The 19,257-nt window shown below is 41.1% G+C and overlaps 2 protein-coding genes across 7 annotated transcripts in view; both read left to right on the top strand.

The window, feature by feature from the left end:
• The first annotated feature begins 54 nt into the window (after window positions 1-54).
• Window positions 55-11,330, top strand: LINS1 (lines homolog 1). Of its 6 annotated transcripts, XM_039723345.1 has the most exons (9): window positions 532-972; window positions 1,880-2,059; window positions 2,864-3,051; window positions 3,972-4,506; window positions 4,592-4,681; window positions 5,511-5,652; window positions 5,879-6,469; window positions 8,776-8,956; window positions 9,941-11,330. In XM_039723345.1, exons 4-9 carry the CDS (start codon window positions 4,102-4,104, stop codon window positions 10,839-10,841), a joined length of 2,310 nt encoding a protein of 769 aa, XP_039579279.1. In that variant the 5' UTR covers window positions 532-972; window positions 1,880-2,059; window positions 2,864-3,051; window positions 3,972-4,101; the 3' UTR covers window positions 10,842-11,330. The 6 variants fall into 6 exon arrangements, with proteins under 6 accessions (XP_039579280.1, XP_039579277.1, XP_039579282.1 ...); XM_039723343.1 differs by lacking the exons at window positions 532-972; window positions 1,880-2,059 and adding an exon at window positions 78-174; XM_039723344.1 differs by lacking the exon at window positions 1,880-2,059.
• A 454-nt stretch (window positions 11,331-11,784) lies between these two features.
• The window catches only part of CERS3 (ceramide synthase 3), a 43,399-nt gene continuing 35,926 nt past the window's right edge, over window positions 11,785-19,257 (top strand). The window contains exon 1 of the mRNA XM_039723349.1: window positions 11,785-11,891. The gene's annotated coding sequence lies outside the window, so the exon portion shown is untranslated. The remainder of the gene's footprint in view (window positions 11,892-19,257) is intronic.

Here is a 19,257-nt window from a genome sequence, read left to right as displayed (position 1 = left end):
CCGCCGCCGCGCCCCATTGGCCGCCCGGCTGACGGCGGCCCCGCCCCGCGGCCCCGCCCCGCTGCCGTAAAGCACCGGAGGAGTAGAGGGGGTCGCTTTGCGACAGGGGGCGGTGGCGGCGGTTCCGGCGCTGTGACGGAGCGGAGTTTGGGCCTCGCGCTCCTCCGGGGGCGGGTGAGTGGCGAGAGTTGCCTGCCAGCCACCGCCGGGCAGCGAGGCGGGGACGGGCCCGTGCGCTCCGCGGCTCGGGGTGACTAAGCGGGGCCGCGGGTGTGAGGGAGGGGGGAGGCGAGAGGCGTGGCCTGGAGCGAAAGAGGCGGGGCCGAAGCAGGCGGGGTGGAGCTGTTGCGATGTGGGCGTGGTTTGATCATACGGGGGCGGGGCCTTGGGGAGCGAGGCTGTGGCAGGAGGGGCTGAGGGGGGAGAGCCCGTGAGGGGCTGAGGGGGAGCCCGGGCTCCGGGCACTGAGGGGAGAGCCCCGGCGGCGCTGAGGGAGAAACGCGCGGGTGAAGGAAGGAAGGAAGAGGAGCCCGGGCTCCGGGCGCTGAGGGGAGAGCCCCGGAGGCGCTGAGGGAGAAACGTGCGGGTGAAGGAAGGAAGGGTCGCCGGGCGGGTGCGGATGCCGGGCCGGGAAGCCGTGCCGGTGGAGGGGCGGGAGGCCTCGGCCGCCCTCAGCGCGGCAGGACGGGGCTGTGGGGGCCCTGGAGGAGCGGCAGCTCCGGGCTCGCTCTGTCACCGCGGGTGTCGCGGGTTCCGATGAGCGGCCAGGCCGGGTCCGGGTCCGCTCCTGCCCGCCGTGGCTAAAGGCGCTCGGCAGAATCGCAGCTGAGGGGCCACACTTAACTGGGATTGCGCTGCTCCGGTTGTTTGGAAGCTCTGGAAGGCAATGACACTGATTTAGAGGCGTTTACAGTGTTTCAGCACTGACCAGAAGCTTATTAATTGAGAGATGAGCCTACGAAGTCAGTGCAGGTACAAGGAGTCCAAAGTGCATTTTGTTCCTTAAAGGCTATGATAATTTCATTTTAAGGAGATCCAGAGTCTTCAGATTCAGTGCAGGTACAAGGAGTCCAAAGTGCATTTTGTTCCTTAATTTCGTTGTAAGGAGGTCCAGAGTCTTCAGAGTCACACCCAAAAGTCATGGACTGAGATTTCATTTTGCTTTATCAGATTTAATTTGTTATTAAAATAGGATGGAGTTTTGGATAGTTTTTCTAGAAAGAAGGGCTTTAAAGCTCATCCCATTCCACCCCTGTCCTGGGCAGGGACACCTCCCACTGTCCCAGGCTGCTCCCAGCCCTGTCCAGCCTGGCCCTGGGCACTGCCAGGGATCCAGGGGCAGCCACAGACATGCAACAACTCAGGGATATAAGTGAAGAGGCATTAGTTTCTTTCCCCATTCTGTTTGCAGCTCCACTTGACTTTGGTTTTGATTTTAAAGCATTATTAATGATGAAAGTAACATACAAAATCCTTTTTTTTTGTTTGTTTCTTACTTTCTGTGTAGTTTTCCTTTCTGTCTCTTCCATGATCAGTCTATAGATAAGGTTTTTAGAACTGTTCCCTGTTGTTTGTGCAGGAATCTGGCTCTGTGAGGCATTCCCTTAATTGGTTTTTAGATGCTGTCATGAGTAACTCAGATAAATAATACAAATAAGGGGTGGAGTTTGTCACTGCTTTTCTTTATTCTCCAGTTTTGAGCTTTTCACTCTCGTGCTGTGTCTGAAACAAATTTAGACCTTGTCTGATATTTTCTCCCTCTTTGAAGTAAATGCCTTCAGAATTTAAGCCCCCTCACTTTTCATTTCCTTCAATGACTTACATTTGTGAACTGTTGTCATGTGTCAGTGAAGCATATACTAGATATGGTTTTGTGAAGTTTGCAGATTAATAGTGGAACACAAATTCTGGGAGGATCCAGGGAGGCACAGCCAGCATGGTGTGGTGGAGGTGAAACCTCACAGTGGGTGTCCTAGAAAAGTTCTGCATCTCCTCTGCCTTAACCACCTTGCTGGATTGTGTGAACTTGTGCATGAGATCTCTTCATCCACCACATAAGGTGATAATTCAAGCTGATCTCAAAAACAGGAGTCAGTGTGTTGAGATAATTTTACTTTATGGGGTATTCATTTAGGAAGAAACAAAGATCAAGGATGGGAACAATAGCTATATAAAATATTCAGAGTGATTTCTGAAGAAATGTTATTTATGAGGTTTCAGGTCATAAATTTCCACCTTATGTAGAATTCTGGAAAGATTCTGCAAATGAAGAGAATTTATTGCCTGAAATACCAGATTTATTCTTAACATCCAGCAAAATGTGGAGTATGGGAAAGGATGGGGGAAGGGCTCTATCAGGTGAGGAAATGCTGTAACATTTTGGGGTTTTCAGGTCAGCCCTTGCTGAATGTCTTTAAAAATACCACACCAGAGGGAATTGTAGATCACTCCTGCAGGCAACTTCATGCTCTCAAATTTTAGTTTATTTTTCTGAAGGAAATGATTCCTGATGTTGGGAGAAGTGATGAGCCAGGTTAGCACATCTTGGTCTACCCCATATCCTCTGTGCCTTTGGGAAGCCATTTTGTCAATACATGCTCCAGTTGCAATGAAAAAGTCAGGTTGTAAAAATGAACTTGTAATTTTCAATATTCAATTTTCAATTGAAAATATGTGAAGATTAGAACAGAAATGCCTCATATACTGACTTGTACAATTTAATTCTTTTTTAATATTCTGCTAAAAAGTAGTAATTTAAAAGACTTGTTCTGATGACAAATGCAGGTAAAACTGATACATAGATTGGAAGATCTTTACAATTTCTTACTGGTTAGAAGACTGAACTGTTTTCCTCCTTTGGCAGGAAAGGGGAAATGCAGTATTTAAGTAAAAGCCAACTATGGGTGGATGGCTGCAGGATTCTGCCTGGAATTCTACCTGGTTGATTATGCCAGACTTAATGGGGATCCAAAAAGTATGCCAAGTATGAAAAAAGTATGAAAACTCCTATAATCAACTTTAGTTCCACTCCTAGCTTCACCATAGATACAGGTAATGAGTTTGTTGGTTTTAATTAAAAGAGATCTGGCTAGAGAGCATGTTAAAACTGCTCTAAAAAGATAAATATTACAGATGAGCATCATTCTTAATGTAGGTGAAAAAGAAACCCTGATGTTCTTAAGGATTTTCTTTTTCTGACAAGATGGGGTGTCTGTCTGGTCATTTACACACTGGACAGAAAATCGTGAGGGTTTAGGTGCTCACACTTCATGCAGAGATTTGAATTCTTAGTAGCTTTTCATTTTTAGCTGTAGCAAATATTCCAGTGCTGTGATTGAAAGATGTCTTCCATTGACATGGGGATAAAGACATATCTTTTTACCTTTCCTGACTATGTTTGTGTTTTTATTGGCTTTTAATATATTTTATGCTCTGTTTTTAAATTATTCTTTAATTTTAATTGCTGTGCCCTTGAGGTCAGCCCACCTTGAGCCTGTGTGCAGCAGAAGTCAAGACTTGTCCTTCCTTTGGCTTCCATTTTTTGAGAGCTGTTTCCAGTTCCAGCCTCAATAGACCAATGAACACTGCCAGTTCAGAGGAAAATTTGCAGCTGAAATTTTATGCCTGGTTTTGGAGACATCTATTACAAAATAATTTAAGTTCTAGTAGTTTTAGCAATGTAGAGAAAGATTTAATCCAAGTTCTCATATCTTTAGAAGTAGCCCCTAATAATAGTCATCTTTGGGTTTGTTAATTCCAACTAATGAACTTTGGTGTTGGTAATATAATACTGGAACTGTGAGCTTCCCAGCGTGGTAATTCTTCATTTTAATGTCTCACTGAGACAGTTTTGTGCAGCTGAATTTGCATTTTCAAAACAAGTTTAATAATGGTAGCATTAACTCTAAAAATGTTGTTGCTTTATATTGTCTAGTTGCTTGCACAGTAACAGCAGAATGTTTTATTTATAGGTAACTTAGAAGAGAAATGCCCAGTGGTGCTTCTGTTTCTCTTACTGGATGAAAGTAACTTGGAGGCTGATTTGCAGTGAATAATCAGTGAAACCACCCAGCATTTTCTGGAATATTGCATGATCTCATCATGAAGATCTCTCTCCTGCAGCAGATGTATAAGGATGTCCTGGCAGGCATTCCCCTAGCAAGGGAAAGCCATCATTATTCTTCTTTAATTAATCTGTGTGTTGAGCAGCCACCAGAAGGAGATGAATCCTGTCATCAGCAGCATCTGCCATCTACTGCTGGTGGTGTTGGGAGCTGTGAGGACACTGATATGTCAGATGTTGTCCCTGCAACAGATGATTTATCCAACAGCTTTGCAAACATGAGCTCCTCGTTCTGCCCACGGGAGGTGATGCTGCTGCAGCTCACCTTGATCAAAATGATGGTGGCCAAAGCAGAGTCCCAGGAGATTGAACTCCACACGAGACAGAAGTACTGTGAAATCTTTGTTCTTCTTCTGAAGGAGGCAAAAATTGACTCAAAATTGGTAACTTCTGAAAGATTTATTTAGGAAAGGAGGAAAAATAAAAAGAGATGTGCCTTAGATATTTTTCCTTTTTACCTGTCTCCAGATTCACCTGCTCGGTTCTGATGATCGCCTGTTATCTCACATGGCCTCACAAAGTTTGGCATCTCTTGTGTATTTCCAGCTGAAGGAAGAGGTGAGTGCTCAGAAAATGGCTTAGTGAACCTGTGCCTGCAGGTTGTTCCATTTGACTCTACAGCCAAGCTTTTATTTCCTGAGAAACTTTGTCAGATGTCTTAGGAGGAGCCTGGAGTATGGAAGGCAAGGAGATGTGATGTGGAACAGAAGCATGGAGTGGCTTTATATATAAAAATCTGGAATTTTATGAAACTCATTTAAGGTAAAATGGGTGTAGACAATAATCTCTTTAAGGTTGCAATACAGATATTAAAAAAGCCATTATCTAGACTATCAGTGTTTTTATAGTTCCTTGGTATCTGGTGGGTGATGCAGTAGATAATAATAAATAATAACCTCTTGGAAGTTAATAAAATACTTTGGTGTATGCTCATGTTTGAAGAACCCAATTACTTGAGGGATTTTTTTTTTAATTTACTGTATATTTGGTGACTATGTATTGCAGTCTCCATAGTAGCATCCTGAACACAGATTTATTTTGTAATTATGTTTGTAATATTTCTCGCCAAGTTGTCTGGGAATTATGAATTCAGATCTGGTGTGTCTACAGAATTATCTGATTTTGGGTAGATCACATGACATTAGGAGGTTTGGGTTTCCCTTTTTGGAACATACAGATAATTTCTATTGCATGCATGTGTTGCTTCATATTTGTAATTAAAGACCTAATTAATGTCTCAGGACAGACATTGTTTCTACCTGTGTTTTGTCTGTCCCTATATTTAAATCTTTTTAATATACAATTTGAAATCATTGTATTAAGATTTCATGTAATTTGCATAACAACTGAGCGCATACGTGATTGGGTTTTGAACTCTTTTTCTTAGGACGCCTTGAACGTCCCGTGGCTGAGCTTTAGCCTGGCGGCGCTGCTGGGGTTCCCCGGCAAGGCGCGGGTGCCCGCTTGCCTGTGCACTCTGGCGGCGCTTCTCAAGGAGACGCTGAAGGACGCGCCCGGAGCCCGAGCAGGTACCACCGGTGCCGCCAGGAGGAGCAACTCACCCGGAATTCCTCGGGAATAGTTCGGCTGCAGGACACCCCTTCCCTTCCTCATGCTGGGGGTGACAAAGTGCTGTTCAAATGTAGTGGTTTGAACATATTTATGTTCTGGAAGTAGTCACAACACCGATTAATTTCTTATTTTCTGATTTATCTGTTACACCACAGGTCAATAATGTGCCTCTTGTTGCCACAGGTGTTCTGAAGAAGTTGTTGGCTCCTCTTGATGCAGTGCTTGAAGGATTTTATAATGCCATCCTGCTCCATCATTTTGACAGTCACCACTACACTTCACCTTATTCTGAAGCTGCAAACAATCTGATCAGTTTTATAGATCTGCTTGAAGCACTTTTGGTTTCCAGAACTGAACTGGAAGTACCGCTCAGGTGCCAGAGAATTTTATTTTTGAAAGTTTCTTATGCCCTCAACGTTATTAGCTCATCAGTTCCTTATGTAATCAAGAAGAAATTCATTTTGCTCCTTAAAAAATGTGTCCTTTACAAGTCCAGAGAAGATGCTAAAAGTGGATCAGCGTTCTTACAAACCCCATCTTTGTGTGAGGATATGCTTGCACTGAGTAATGTTGTTCTGCAGGTTGTGAATTTGACTTGGCTTAATCAGATCCCACTCAGTGGAAAGTCCAGCTACTTTGGAAGCAGTGAAACTGCTCCTGGACACGATTCTCAAGGTGCTTCTGACCAAACTGTTCTCAGAGCCTTAAGTCTGGTTGTGCTTAAAGCACTGGAATTCAAGATTCACAACTCTCAAACAGAAGCAGAAATCAAAGGTAACAGTCCATTTAAATTTTAAGCAGCAAGAGTTTTAGAGCTTTCAGATTTTGTAGTCACAGCTCATTAAGACTGTAAATAGATTTCAGCTGAATTAGTGGTGGTGGGAGGGAGGAAGGAGAAGACCCACCCAAGAAACTGCTCTTGCTGTGTTGTGCCTAATTAGTTGTCTCCTTGCATTTTGTCAAATCCTTAGCCCTGCAATATCTTGGGATTGAAACAGCTGCATTTGGGATTGAAAATTTTTCCTATTAACAACATTAAGCCAGCTTGAGAGCACCAGGTTATTTTTCAGCTGGATAACAATAGAAGCCATAGCACAAGCATCCACTCTGTTCAGGGTGGGGAGCTGAAAAGAGCTGCAGGTAACACTTTTAAGGTGGAGGTAGAACTTTAGGCACCATTATGCATTTATTTTGTTGAAGGAACAAGGCATTACTGTCAGCCAAGTAATGTAATGAGACAAAATCAGCTATGGTATAGAAAGGTAAATAAAAATAAGGACGCTCCAGAGTAAGGCCCAGGGAAATTATGGGACACAGAATCACAGAATAGCTTGGGTTAGAAGGGGCCTTAAAGATCATCCAGTTCCAACCCCTGCAGTGGCAGGGACCTTTTCCATTAGACCAGCTTGCTCCAAGCCCTGTCCAACCTGGCCTGGACACATCAGAGATGGGGCAGCCACAGCTTCTCTGGGCCCTGTGCCAGGCCTGGCCTCACCAGCCTCTCAGAGAAGAATTTTTTCCTGGTATCCAATCTATCCCTGCTCTCTGGCAGTGGGAAGCCATTCCCCCCTGTCCTCTCCCTCCAGGCCCTTGTCCAAAGTCCCTCTCCAGCTCTTTTGGAGCACCTGTAGGCACTGGAAGGGGCTCTGAGGTCTCCCTGGAGCCTTCTGCTCTCCAGGTGAGCACCCCCGGCTCTTCCAGCCTGGCCCCAGAACATCTCTCTGGCCTCCTCTGGACTCGCTGCAGCAGCTGCACATCCTCCTTGTGAAAATGGTTGTGTTCTTCACCCTGGCTGACACTTCTGGCCCTTCCAGTGACCAGGGCTGAGCACTCCTCCCACAGCTGCTCCCTTGGGCTGGTTTGTTGCAGTGAGGGGCTGGGTTGGGCAGAGCTGCTGCCGAGCCAGGGCTGGGCTGGGGCAGGAATAATGTATTTACTGATTATGTGGCCAAAAGTAATTTCTGTTTCTTTTTAAACAAGGATGACATTTTACAGCATTTTAAGGCATTCTAGTAAAAGTTCTAGACATAAATATTATTTTACTTTTTATATTTCTATGCTAGGTAGCAAGCCTAAAATCAATTTTTAATTCATCTATGCAAAAGAGATACAACTTCCATAAGACAGCTTATGAAACTTTTTCCAGATTTTTGGAAGATGTTATATTTGTGATGTCAGTTGCATTCTTAAAGATTTTTAAGTATTTGTAAAGAATATTTTACTTGTGATCCACCTTCTGAAAAATGTATGGAGACTGAGACGGAGCAAGAACAAGTGTAAAGAAAAAATGTAGGCTATATCCATTTTAGATGTCTCTATGAAAATTTTCTCAAAGAAAAGCATTCCCCTTTCTTTTCCACATTCATGACACAAAAATGAGTTACTTTAATTAGATTCAAACACCCTAACTGTCAAGAGGAATTTCAATCTGAAGGGAATGGTACTTCCTTATTTTAGTGACATTACAGGAAGTGTTTAAAACAAGCACCTAAATGCTTTAATATGCTAATTTCCCTTCCGGGAAGCTGCTTGATCTTCTTGTCATTAACAAGGATTAGAGTGGCTTAGCTTTAATTAATTTCAATTTTGAGAGTAGTTTCTAGATTTATAGGGAAGAGTTTCAGTCTGAAGAGTAACTATTAATAACAAAGATAATTTGATGTTCCTATTATTTGCCAGGAGGAAAATCAAATTTTAAAGTCAAATATGAAGGAAAATCACGTAGTGATGCAGTAAATAAAATTGATTTCAATGTTACAGGAAGATTTTGTTTTCCACTCGATGTCCTGTATTACATCAAAAACTGCTCTGTAGTATCTCATTAGTACTGAGGGTATAAGTTTTTTGACTTAAGGGAAAGAGTCTCTCTCTAATAAATACAAAGTGATTTTTATGAGTAAGCTACTGCACTAAAACGGCAAGAACTGATCTATAAAATTTGATGCTGTGATAAATCAGTTGAGCTAAGGAAAGAACTGCCTTCATTAACTGTTATGCACTGTTAATTTTAAAAATAAAGAGTGTGTGTTGTTTGGCAATAAAAATGTATAGCAAAGTTCATGGCGAATTTTTTTTTGCAGGAGACTTTGAGAGCTCCATGTCCCAGCTGCTGATGTTCTGGAGGAGTCATGTAAAGCCTTCCCCACAGTCTCACCCAGCTGGGCATCACTGTGAGTGGCTCTCCTTGGTTTTCATGGAGCAAGATGATGACATGTGGGAAGCTGCTAAAGCTTTATTGCTCATCTATTTAAAATTTGATAGGTCAGTGTACTCTTTTATTTCTGACAGAACTGTGAAGAATTGTACTTTGGTGAGGTTACTGTGACGTTCCCATTGGTTGCTTTTGTTGGAAGAAAAATTATTTTTTAATAATTTAAACACCACCCCCCCCCCCAAACCTGAGGATGATGTAATAATGTGTGGTGTAAGAGCTGATAATTTAAGTATTTTTTGGATGGAGATGGGAGTTGTGAAAGTTTCCTACTAAATAATTTATCATATCCTGTAATTCAGGATAATTGCCTTCATGTCTAAAATAGTGGTTACAGATAAAAAGCAAGATTGCTGCCTTACAACACTGAAGGTTTGACAAGAATGGGATATTAGAATTAAACTTCAATAATTCAGGTACTTCTGGCTGAGTTTGTAACAATTGGCCCTATGGGAATTCCAGCTACTTGATAAAAATGGTTCTTGCTAACAACTGAAAAGTGTTCTTCGTGGATTTGTCCTGGCTGTACAATGCTTCATTGTTGTTTAAATTACCATACAAGATATTATGCTGATTTATACAAAGCTCTCAAGCTTCAAGTGGGAAGATAATGCAAGTAATACCTTAGACACAGACAATTTTAAGACACTTAACTACAATAGGCTCCTCTTCCAGTGTGTGTAACATTCTGAAAGTTAGCCTGAATTCAGGTTAACAAAAATATTAAAATGAGATTGTTTCATATTTGTATTAAAGTGCAATTGATGTGTTGTAAGTAACTTTGTTTATTGCAGAAGCTTTCCTAAGAAGTGCCCTTTAAGGCCTGCTTTAAGTGCTTTGGCTTCCTGAGCTGTCTGATCTCCTGGCCTCAACTGTCTTTATTCTTTCTTACCCTGATACAAAAACTTCTCTTTTTCTTCTTACTTTTTCACAAAATTTAACAAAAGAGCACGAATCCATCTTCTGGATATTGCTGCTTTAAAAAAAAAAAAATTGTAAACTTCCACTAATGTATTTCCTGGCTTACTTTTCAGGTTACGGCGTGGTGCTGCTGATAACCTGAGCCAAAAAGAGGAGGAATCCTGGCAGTTCCTTGTGCATGCAGGTGGATATAACCCACACTGTATATTTTTATTTTTTCTGGAAAAGATTGCATTTGATTCCACAGTACTTCTAGATTTTTTGATTTCGTCAGAGACTTGCTTTCTGGAGTACTTGGTCAGGTACTTAAAGCTGCTTGGGAAGGAGTGGCATCAGTTTGTAGATGTCTGTAACCATTTCGATACCAGGCACAGCACTTTCCGCCCACTTTGTTCTGTCAAGCCACCCCACCAAGAAAAGCAAAACCTTGTGGCTGGGGAGAGTTTGCAAAATGCTCTTTGTGCAGCAGAACCACAGACTCCGAAGGCTTTGGCTCCTTCTCACAACTGCCCGGTGTTTACGGCACAGCAGGGTGATAATGAGGCTGCCGAGTGGAACCAGTCTGACTCACTGACCGGCACTGATAGCACGGCCCTGCCTGGTTCCCTTCAAAGCCTGGTTAATTATGACAGCTCAGAGGACTCGGAGGTGGAATCAGATGGAAAGGAGTGCTTGGTAAACACAAAACAATTGCCTTCAAACAATGAGGGTGAGGTGAGGAGGAGGGAAACTGGTTGTGGCTGTGGAGATGATGACCAGAATCCATGCACCTCTGAAGTGTTGCCTCCAAAACCGAAGGGATCTCCTCCCTCATCCTGTTGGACTTGTATGGCACCTCCAGATAACACTGCTCCCCTAAGAGTGATGCTTTACAAATCAACAAAGTGTTTGGAAGAGCTGCAAGAGGCTGTTTCTAGGTTGCAGAGAAGAAATCTTTTCCCATATAATCCATCTGCGTTGTTGAAACTGCTGGGCCACGTTGAGAAGATGAGCAAATCCACGAATCCACAATAATCCAAAGTGTTCTTGTGGGGTTTTTTAACAAATTCACCAGGGGATATTTCCATGAAATTAATGACTTCTTGCTTCATGCCTCTTGCACTAGTCAGTGCATTTAACCTCAGGCAGGGTGAACACGGATTTGGGTGGCACCTTAAAATCTGGCATTGCATCCAGTGATATGATCCATATCTGAGGAGGATATGGAGGAGGAGGACCCTCATGACCTGAGGGTCCTGAGCTCATTCATGGTGTGTATGTCAATGTACAATATATAAGGTTTAGTTGTTGGATATTCAACTTTTTGTAATAAATAACTCATGTGAAAGCATTTCAAAAATAGATGATATTTAAAGTCTTGTCAATTATACTTAATGGGAGTCTATTTTTGAGTTCATTGCCAGATTGGTAGTGGTTTATGGACTCGGGGCCAAGTTAGTGCAACACCTGACTGCTTACAAGTTGGGCTAAATAAAATAATATAGCTGGGGACAGTTTACTGTTTATCCTGTGTGTTCTGCATTGATGCATTGCTCAAAGTGAACCTTCAGATGTCTATATTCCTTTAATTAAAAGAAAAAGTAGATGTGGAATTAAAGCATATATTGTCTATGCAAAATTTTAGTTGAGTATTATATCTTCAAGCTTAGGTGATGCAGATGTGACATTCCAACAGAATTTTTTTGCATCCATCATGCATTTCCTATAAATATAGGATGTATATTTAATAAATCCGAAAGAGAATTAGAAAGTAAGTGACTCCAGTACAGTGAGAAGGATGTCGAAGATGTTAAATTATTATACTTATATCTTTTATTAGATGTAATTTGAATAACCAGAAGAGTGAGTGTCTGAGAGTTTGCCTGGGGGAGCGAGTTCAGAGCAGGCTCCAAGGCACTTGCACTTAGCAGGAAAGCACCGATGCTGCTGCATTTAACCTGCAGCTTGTAATGATCTGCCAAGGGTTAGGCACTGGGAAAGTCCTGACAACAGGAGCCCTGAGAAAACCTCAGACCTCTTCAGAACTGTGGGAACTAGCTTTCCTGTTAGGATCTGCTCTTGAAGGTAAGTGCTCTGTTCTGACTGAGAATAAGTAAGTGCTCTCTTCCCTTTGAATAGGAATTTAGTGTTAAATTAAAATAGGTATTGAGCTGAGATGAGCAGTCTCTGGAGCAGGTTGCTGACCTTCAGATCTCTGTGGCTATCTTCTAGATTAGTCTTTAGCCCTGACTGGTGAATCAGTGCAACTGGGAGAGGAAGAAAACTGGGTTTAGTTTATGGGATCCTTTAGCTGGCAGTTGCAGTGCTCTCCAGTGCCACTGGAATGGTATGAAGTCACAGACAGGGAGGTTTGGACCTCAGCCTTACCCCTTCAGGATGACAGCAGTGTGTTAGGCAGGAAGGAATGATCCTCTTCACTGGCATGAAGAAGATCTGAATATTCTGGGTGTTTGCTGTACCATGGCTTCTTCCTGAGATCAGGACAGCTGTTGTGCTGAGGGGTGGGTGGGAATGTCAAGGAATGGAAACCTTTCCATTTGTGCCTGCAGTTGCTGAAGTTAAGAACTAACCCTGCAGTTGTCCAGGGCAGCAACACGCCTGACTTCTCTTTGTCTGAGCCCAGTTATGCTGTAGCTGCTGAGTTGCTCATTTCTGTCAGGACTCAAATCCCTCTGGGCGTGTTCAGAGCTGCAGCTCCAGACAACTTGGGAACTTTTCAGTTCAAACACAAGAGGTGCCATGGGCAAGGTGGTTGAGCAAGAGTTTCCCAAGTTCACAATTTTCAAAGTAGGTAGGTGCTTATATTTCAGTGAAATCCTTTCCACTATCCTCACTCCTTTTCTAATCTAGACTTTGCTAAGTAGTTTATTTGAATTGAGTAATTCCATTGTTTGTTTTGAACATAAGATTCAGTGTAAAAGATTGTTCAGCATTTCTTGATCTACACTTTGCCAGTTGGAAGTATTTAAATTGCAGCAATATCTCTGACACTGATATGATAAGCTGAGTGGGAAAGGTAGAATGGTGTGATAATTTTGGATTAGTCCTAGGTTTATTTCTCAGCAATTACTACAACTATATAAGCTTTTATAAAGACTTTAGACAGAACAGTGTGTAGAATGTAGCAAGAAATGTAGGTGTCCATAACCTGATTTTTTTTAAATACAGCAAATGCAGTTGCAGTCCAATTGTATTTAATTCTTACAGGCTTGAGGCTGATTGTGTGCCCACCTGGTTATTAGAAGTATTAGAAGTTATGTTTCCCTTCTCAGAAAGCCATTGTTTTAATTCTTAAAATGTTGTTGTTGTAAAAGTGGATAAACATAGTTTGTATCTGGCAACTAGATACCTTAATGTGTTGATATTTTACCATTTATGACCTGAAATGGAGTTACATTGATGAGTCAAGGTTTTTTATTACACACAAATTGAGGGTGAACCATGAAGGTGGATTGAACTTCTTTGGCTGTATTGAGAAAACCAACCACAAAAAAAAGCACTTTGCTAAAGCATTTGTGTTTTAATCAATTGGTGAGTGTAGAAAGTGCTTTGGTTAGGTTTTGGTTGGGTTTTTTCAATGATATAAAGCTTTTAGGCACAGCTGTTGTTTCATGTGCTAGAACAAATTAATTCAGCTGCAGAATCTGTTGCCAGTGTTAAGTTAGAACTTGGGAATTGGGTCAGTGATTACTAGGAGATCAATGTGCCTTACCTTTGGGTATTGATAGCTGTCAACTTTTCTTGTATTATTTCAAAGCAAGACACACAACAGTCAGGTGACCTCTGTGGACACAGTTTTCTATCTGAGGACTCCTCCTGAAACGTTCACAGTTTGCCATTAATGCAGTTTGTTTGGTGGAGTTTACCTTCAACATCAATAGAATAAGTTAAGCTTTAATGAGGTAAGCAGTTAGCACTAGAAGTTGCTTACAAGATGTTATTTTTAAAAAGAACATTTTTTTACTTTTTAACTGAATGTTGTAGAGCTTGATTGCAGCTACAAGTGAATCCAGGTGGTTCCACAATTGTGGTTCTTCAAACTGGATTTTCTCCAATATTTTTATGGCTGTTTTCCATTCTGCTTTTAAGACTCGTAGTACAGGTTTTAATCCTGTAGTACAAGAATAAAAACCAACCTTGGGAACCTCTATACTTGCAGTACCCTTGTAAAGCTGGGAATAGGGAGCCTTGGTTGTTCCCTGGTTTATCACTGTAGGATAAGCTTTGTTTGTAGTTCTTCCAGAGTCAGTCTGGAGTGGTTTCTGAAGTCAGTATCAGAGATGTATCACAGTGGCAGTAGGAGTGAATATATTGTGGTCATAACAATGTTACTTCAGTGTGTTTCCCTTGGGGTTATCCTAATGAGTTTGTAAATTCTTGCTGTATTTTGTTTAACCTTTCTGGGCTGCCTGGTTCACTCTGAAACCTTGTCAGAAGCCAATAGTGTGTCAGAATGGATGGCAGGCAGTCTTTACTGTCCCTGTCTCCACAGCAGGTATGGACCTGGACTTCATTGAGAAACTTCTCAGGGATTTAAGCTTTTCTAAGTCGTGATCTTCTTAACTGTTGTGTAAATGAGTTTATTGCTGATAACTGATGGAGATGCCCTTTAATGCACCAGCTGGCTTACATCATGAATGGAAGGAACAACATATATTTTATGGTAAAAATCTTGCATGGAATTACAATATCCTTAATTATTTCTGGTTCCTACTTTCCCTGTACTGCAAAACAAGAGTTTTGCCAGTCAGCAGTGTCCTTTTAGGGGAGAGATTTGAAAAAAAAATGAATTGTTGGAAAAAATAGCACACACAACCTCAACAGTGAGCACTGCTGAATGTTGGTTTCCTTAAAGTTTGTAGAGAAGGTTTGCAGGTCCATATTCTGAAATTGTCAGGAATTGTAGCTGCTAATTGGACTTGTCCAAGTACCTACCCCATGTCATCCTAGAAATGAGAGTTAAAAATTAATATTTCCTATGCAACTTCAAGGAAGTTCCAAATGCTCTAAGTATTTGGAGGAAGTAATAGCCACATATTAATACATGAATAATAATTTGAAGTCTATTTTGCAAAGGAATATATATTGATTTTACTAAAAAACACAAATGACAAAACCCTATGTCCATATTTCTTTCCTTGCTGGAAAGGAAAAAGCTTTATCTTCAAGTGTCACCTTCCAGGATTTGTCAGATCTTGGAGTAACTTTGTCACTACAGATCTTTCATGGTTCTTTCATGCAGGGATTTAACTGAAACAAATTATTGCTTTCTGGACATTTACCTCTAGTAGTTGGCTTCCTTGATATTATTTGTATTCTTCAAGAAATTTGTGCCTTTCTGCTGGCACCATTACAGCTACTGTGAAAGCTGGGCAAAGACCCATTAAGCAGCAAATACCAAACTCAACCAAATTTTTTAGAAAATTATTTATCTCCTCAAGGGAGACCAGTATTTGGTCACCTTAAACAGTGCATTGGTCCCTCTAAAGGAGGGTTTCTTCAGCTCAGCTAAAATCACTGACCAGTGTGATGCCACTGTTTTCTGTAATTGTCACTTACAGCTAGATGCATAAGTGGGGATTGCTGAGTGTGAAGCATCAAAGGAATTGTCTTTGTTTCACCAAGCAAATGCTCATATTTCATGTTTTTTGTGGGTGGATAAAGATTGATGCTCCAAGAGTCCCCCAGCAATGTAATCAAACAATGTTTGCAGCATTGTCTTACGTGCAAGTGTTACAAATTGTTGAGGTTTATTTTCATATTGTTGTTAAACCAGTGCTTCCAGCTCCAAGGATTCAATTTTTTTTTGAATCCTATGTTATTCCTGTGCTGTTGGAAATGTATTAAGTAACTCTGAGTTGATTTGATTAATTGTTAAATCTCTTACTGCTGCAGCCAGAAGATTGAGTGAATTCTTCTCCTAGATTTTCAGATAGTGGCAGCACACAGGAGTGGTTTTTGGGTGAATTGGCAGTGCTGTAGGTGGAGAGGAGAACGTGACTTGTGCCTTGTACTGGAACAAACTTGGTGGCAGTTCCTTATGCAGATAAGCAGTTATATTTTACATTTCTGGTGTTTCTGGTTAACAGAAAGGGGACTTGAACAAGTATGGACAAGTTGATGCTAAATCAAGGGAAAGGGAAAAAAGCCTTCTCACCAAGATAATTTAAAGACAAAACAATTAGAATTTTGCATAAAGAATGTCACCAAACTGTGAGCAGATGAACTCTTCAGCAAATCACATCTCTGTGCCCCTGCATAGGAGAGGATTCTTAATTCCTGTCTAGGAGGCTTATTGATACAGGGTGTGTTCAGTATTGAAATGGAATACAGCCAAGGGGTTGTAAGAGAGCATAACTGTGGTGTTCCTGGCCCTGGTGGTTGAGTGTGTGAGAGGAATTGGCTGGAAGGCAGTCCCCAGGTGAGGTCTTTTCCTGGAGCCTTTTTTCCTAAGGCATATCCAAAGCCTGTAGCAGAGTGGACCAGCAGTAGAGTGTGTTCCTTCCCTGCACTGACTTTATCCTTCCACTATTGCTCCTGACATCCTCTCCTCCCACTTCATCCAAGTCATCTTCCTCCTTATTGCTAAAGCCCAGATTCTCAAAGTAATGATTTTTCTTTCTGGCTAAAATTCATGGGAATCAAGTTCTGAAAAAATAATTTCAAAAGATTTAATTGTTTTGAAGATTTCAACCTGTGTTCAAATTTTCCTCATTTGCTCCTGCAATGGCATTTGTGGATGATAAATATCTATTGCCTTAGTGGTTGCTGCATTCAAAATCAGGTATCTAGTCTTTATTTATGACAGATGGCATTACTAATTAATTAGTAACGAGCTTCTCCTTAGTGAACCTTTCCCTGGAAGGAGCTGGATTATGAATCAGGTCATACTAGGAAGAAACATCTTGAGGAAAAAGCTTTCTGAGAGATTTTTGAGACTTTTTCATTCCTTTTGTGTAAGGGAAGGTTGGCTGTGAATTCCTGTGAAAAGAAGGATCTTGGCTTTTAAACTACAGATTGCAAGATTTTAAATTATGATATTGTGACACGTGACTTGGAATGATTCATTTTCAGGCTCTTGTTGATTCTTGAGGCACAGAAAATACAGGAATGTCAAGGTATTTTACTTTAATCTTGAAGGAATTCCTGATGGCAAGGAGATGGGTTTCACTGGTGGTGAAGAGGATTCAGAGTGCAAATTGAATCAAACTGATTCTTACTTTTCCTCCATGTATACTTATGAGTGAGATTTGATTAACACTCAACCATTGAGATGATCAGTTAGCAAAAATTCTAAACATACCTAAAACATTTATTTTTGGCTCCCCACATTAATTCCAGGATTTAATTTTTTATATTAAGGGAAACAAAAGAAACCCTTAGGTATTTTTGGGATTGTTTTGATGTTTCTTCTCCCTCCAGGTACCACCACACATACTTCTGATTCTAGAAGATTAACATATAATACAGTCTCAGAGATTTGCCAGGAGGGTTTTCTCTAGTGAGAAAGTTTACTAATACTATAAACTCTCTTATGTAACTGCTTGGAACCTCAGCTGAAAGCTCACACCCACTGTGTGGATTCACTGTAATTTATTACATTAATACAGCTGGCTGGAAAAGAAAGAGGGGCATTTTGTGACATTTTCTGAAAGAAGTGAATTTTTCTTACTTTGTTGTATACTTTATTTTTTTTCTGAGAACTTATACATAATTCCCAGTGATAGGTAAAGTAATCAAGTCAAATACATGTCTCCATTGTCTAGTTATATCTAGGTATATTATTGTATTTAGTTATATTAAATTGTCCAGTGAATGAGTCGATATTATGCTGCAAGTAAGGAGTGGTAGCACTTAAACTTTTAAATTTTTATTTTCTCAGTGAGACATGCAGACTGAGGTATTTTTTGGTTTGATTTTTTTTTTGTCTCATTCACATTTAAGACTCCCGAAGGATAAGAACTATGGAGGTGCAGAGATAATTGTAAGGTCAGTGGGCACTTTAATCAAGGGGGTATGATTAGCTTGTTACTTACCACAGACTATCTTTAATCTTGTAATACTATCATATGTAGGTGGTGCCAGCCTAACATGCTGCTCAAAAAGGGTGTGAAAGCATGTGTTCTTTTTTTTTTGTAGCAGTCCCATGTTTGCTCCAGTCAACCAAACTTTTTTTTTTTTTTCCAATTTATTGTGACAGTGAAGAAATTGTGGTTATAAGCATAAGAAAGATGCTGGTGCCAATTACCTCTTCCATTCCTGGCCCAGCATTGGCCAAATGATGTGTGAATCAGCTTGCTCTAGGCTTTCCTAATTGGCAGAGAGTTCCTAAATCTTCTGCTTGGTTCACAGCAGTGGTTCATTCAGATGTGGGAAAGTTTGGGGATCATTTAAAGCAGCAGCCAAGCCATAATCTTTTCTGAAATACCCTTTAATCTTTAATGTTTCTCTGGTGCATCAGGTTATTGAATACTGCTCCCAGTTTTGTGGAAGGACCAAAGACTTGTAATAGCTGCAAGACAGAATACCTAAAGAAATGCTGTATGAAGAAACCCATGTTTTTCTCACAAGAAATGAAGAGATTCCAGCTATTGCCTGGGTCCCATCTTCTTTCATGGCAGGCTTATAGATTCAGATGGAAGTTTCAATGTGCTCCAAAGGAGTTGTGGGAAGGAAGGCCTGCAGGAGGGAACCTCTCCACTGTTATTCCCATAGATTCCCACTTTCTGTGGTTTGAGAACTCTTGGAGCCCCAAAGTGCTGAAGGCTGGGTCCTTACCAGTTACTATTCTGTGTTTCTGCCATTCTTGTGCTCTCCCACAGCCATCTGCTCCTGGCTTCCTTCTGACCGTGTTGGCTCAGATGGAGCTTTGGCTCAACTCTGACAAGTCTGGTCCCATTTCCTGGGCTGCTGTTTGCTGACTGCAAGCAGGAAGAAAAGGCTAATAAAGGTTCTTTGCTCCTGGCTTCTCTGTGAGGTTCTCTTCTCCACATTAATGTGTCCACCAGAATGCAAAGTAATGCCAACACTTCTGAAGTTTGTTGTTACTTGAAACTGGGGAGAGCTGCTGAGGAATGACTTTCAGCTTGATTCCTTAGTCACAGAATTAGGAAAGAAATTAAACAATCAAATTAAGTAAAAGTGCCATGTTTCTATGGTTTCTCTAACCAAACACACTCAGTGTGTGCTTTCTTCTACTTTAGGAGTTTCAGAAATTCCATTTTTGATCTGAGGAACTGGAACACTTGTGAAACATTCAGTTGATTGAGGCTGATTTAGGAGTTTCAGAAATTCCATTTTTGATCTTCTGAGGAACTGGAACACTTGTAAAACATTCAGTTGATTGAGGCTGGAAGTACTGCTGAGATAGGAGTAGAAACCTTTCTTTAACTTTATTCAAAACCCCACACTTCATCTAAAACCTGTCAGA

Source organism: Passer montanus, unplaced genomic scaffold, assembly GCF_014805655.1.
Source record: "Passer montanus isolate IOZ18808 unplaced genomic scaffold, ASM1480565v1 scaffold5, whole genome shotgun sequence".
NCBI classification, from domain to species: Eukaryota; Metazoa; Chordata; class Aves; order Passeriformes; family Passeridae; genus Passer; species Passer montanus.
Note: the sequence above shows the minus strand (reverse complement) of the source record. Positions and strands in the feature narration are given on the sequence as shown.

What these genes read in the sequence shown, in the direction of transcription:
- LINS1 (XM_039723346.1), top strand. Translation starts at nt 4,102, where the DNA reads ATGAAGATCTCTCTCCTGCAGCAGATGTATAAGGATGTCCTGGCAGGC. An exon ending in CAAAAATTGACTCAAAATTG is followed by an intron (nt 4,507 to 4,591) that starts GTAACTTCTGAA and finishes ACCTGTCTCCAG; the next exon opens with ATTCACCTGCTCGGTTCTGA. An exon ending in ATCTATTTAAAATTTGATAG is followed by an intron (nt 8,957 to 9,940) that starts GTCAGTGTACTC and finishes CTTACTTTTCAG; the next exon opens with GTTACGGCGTGGTGCTGCTG.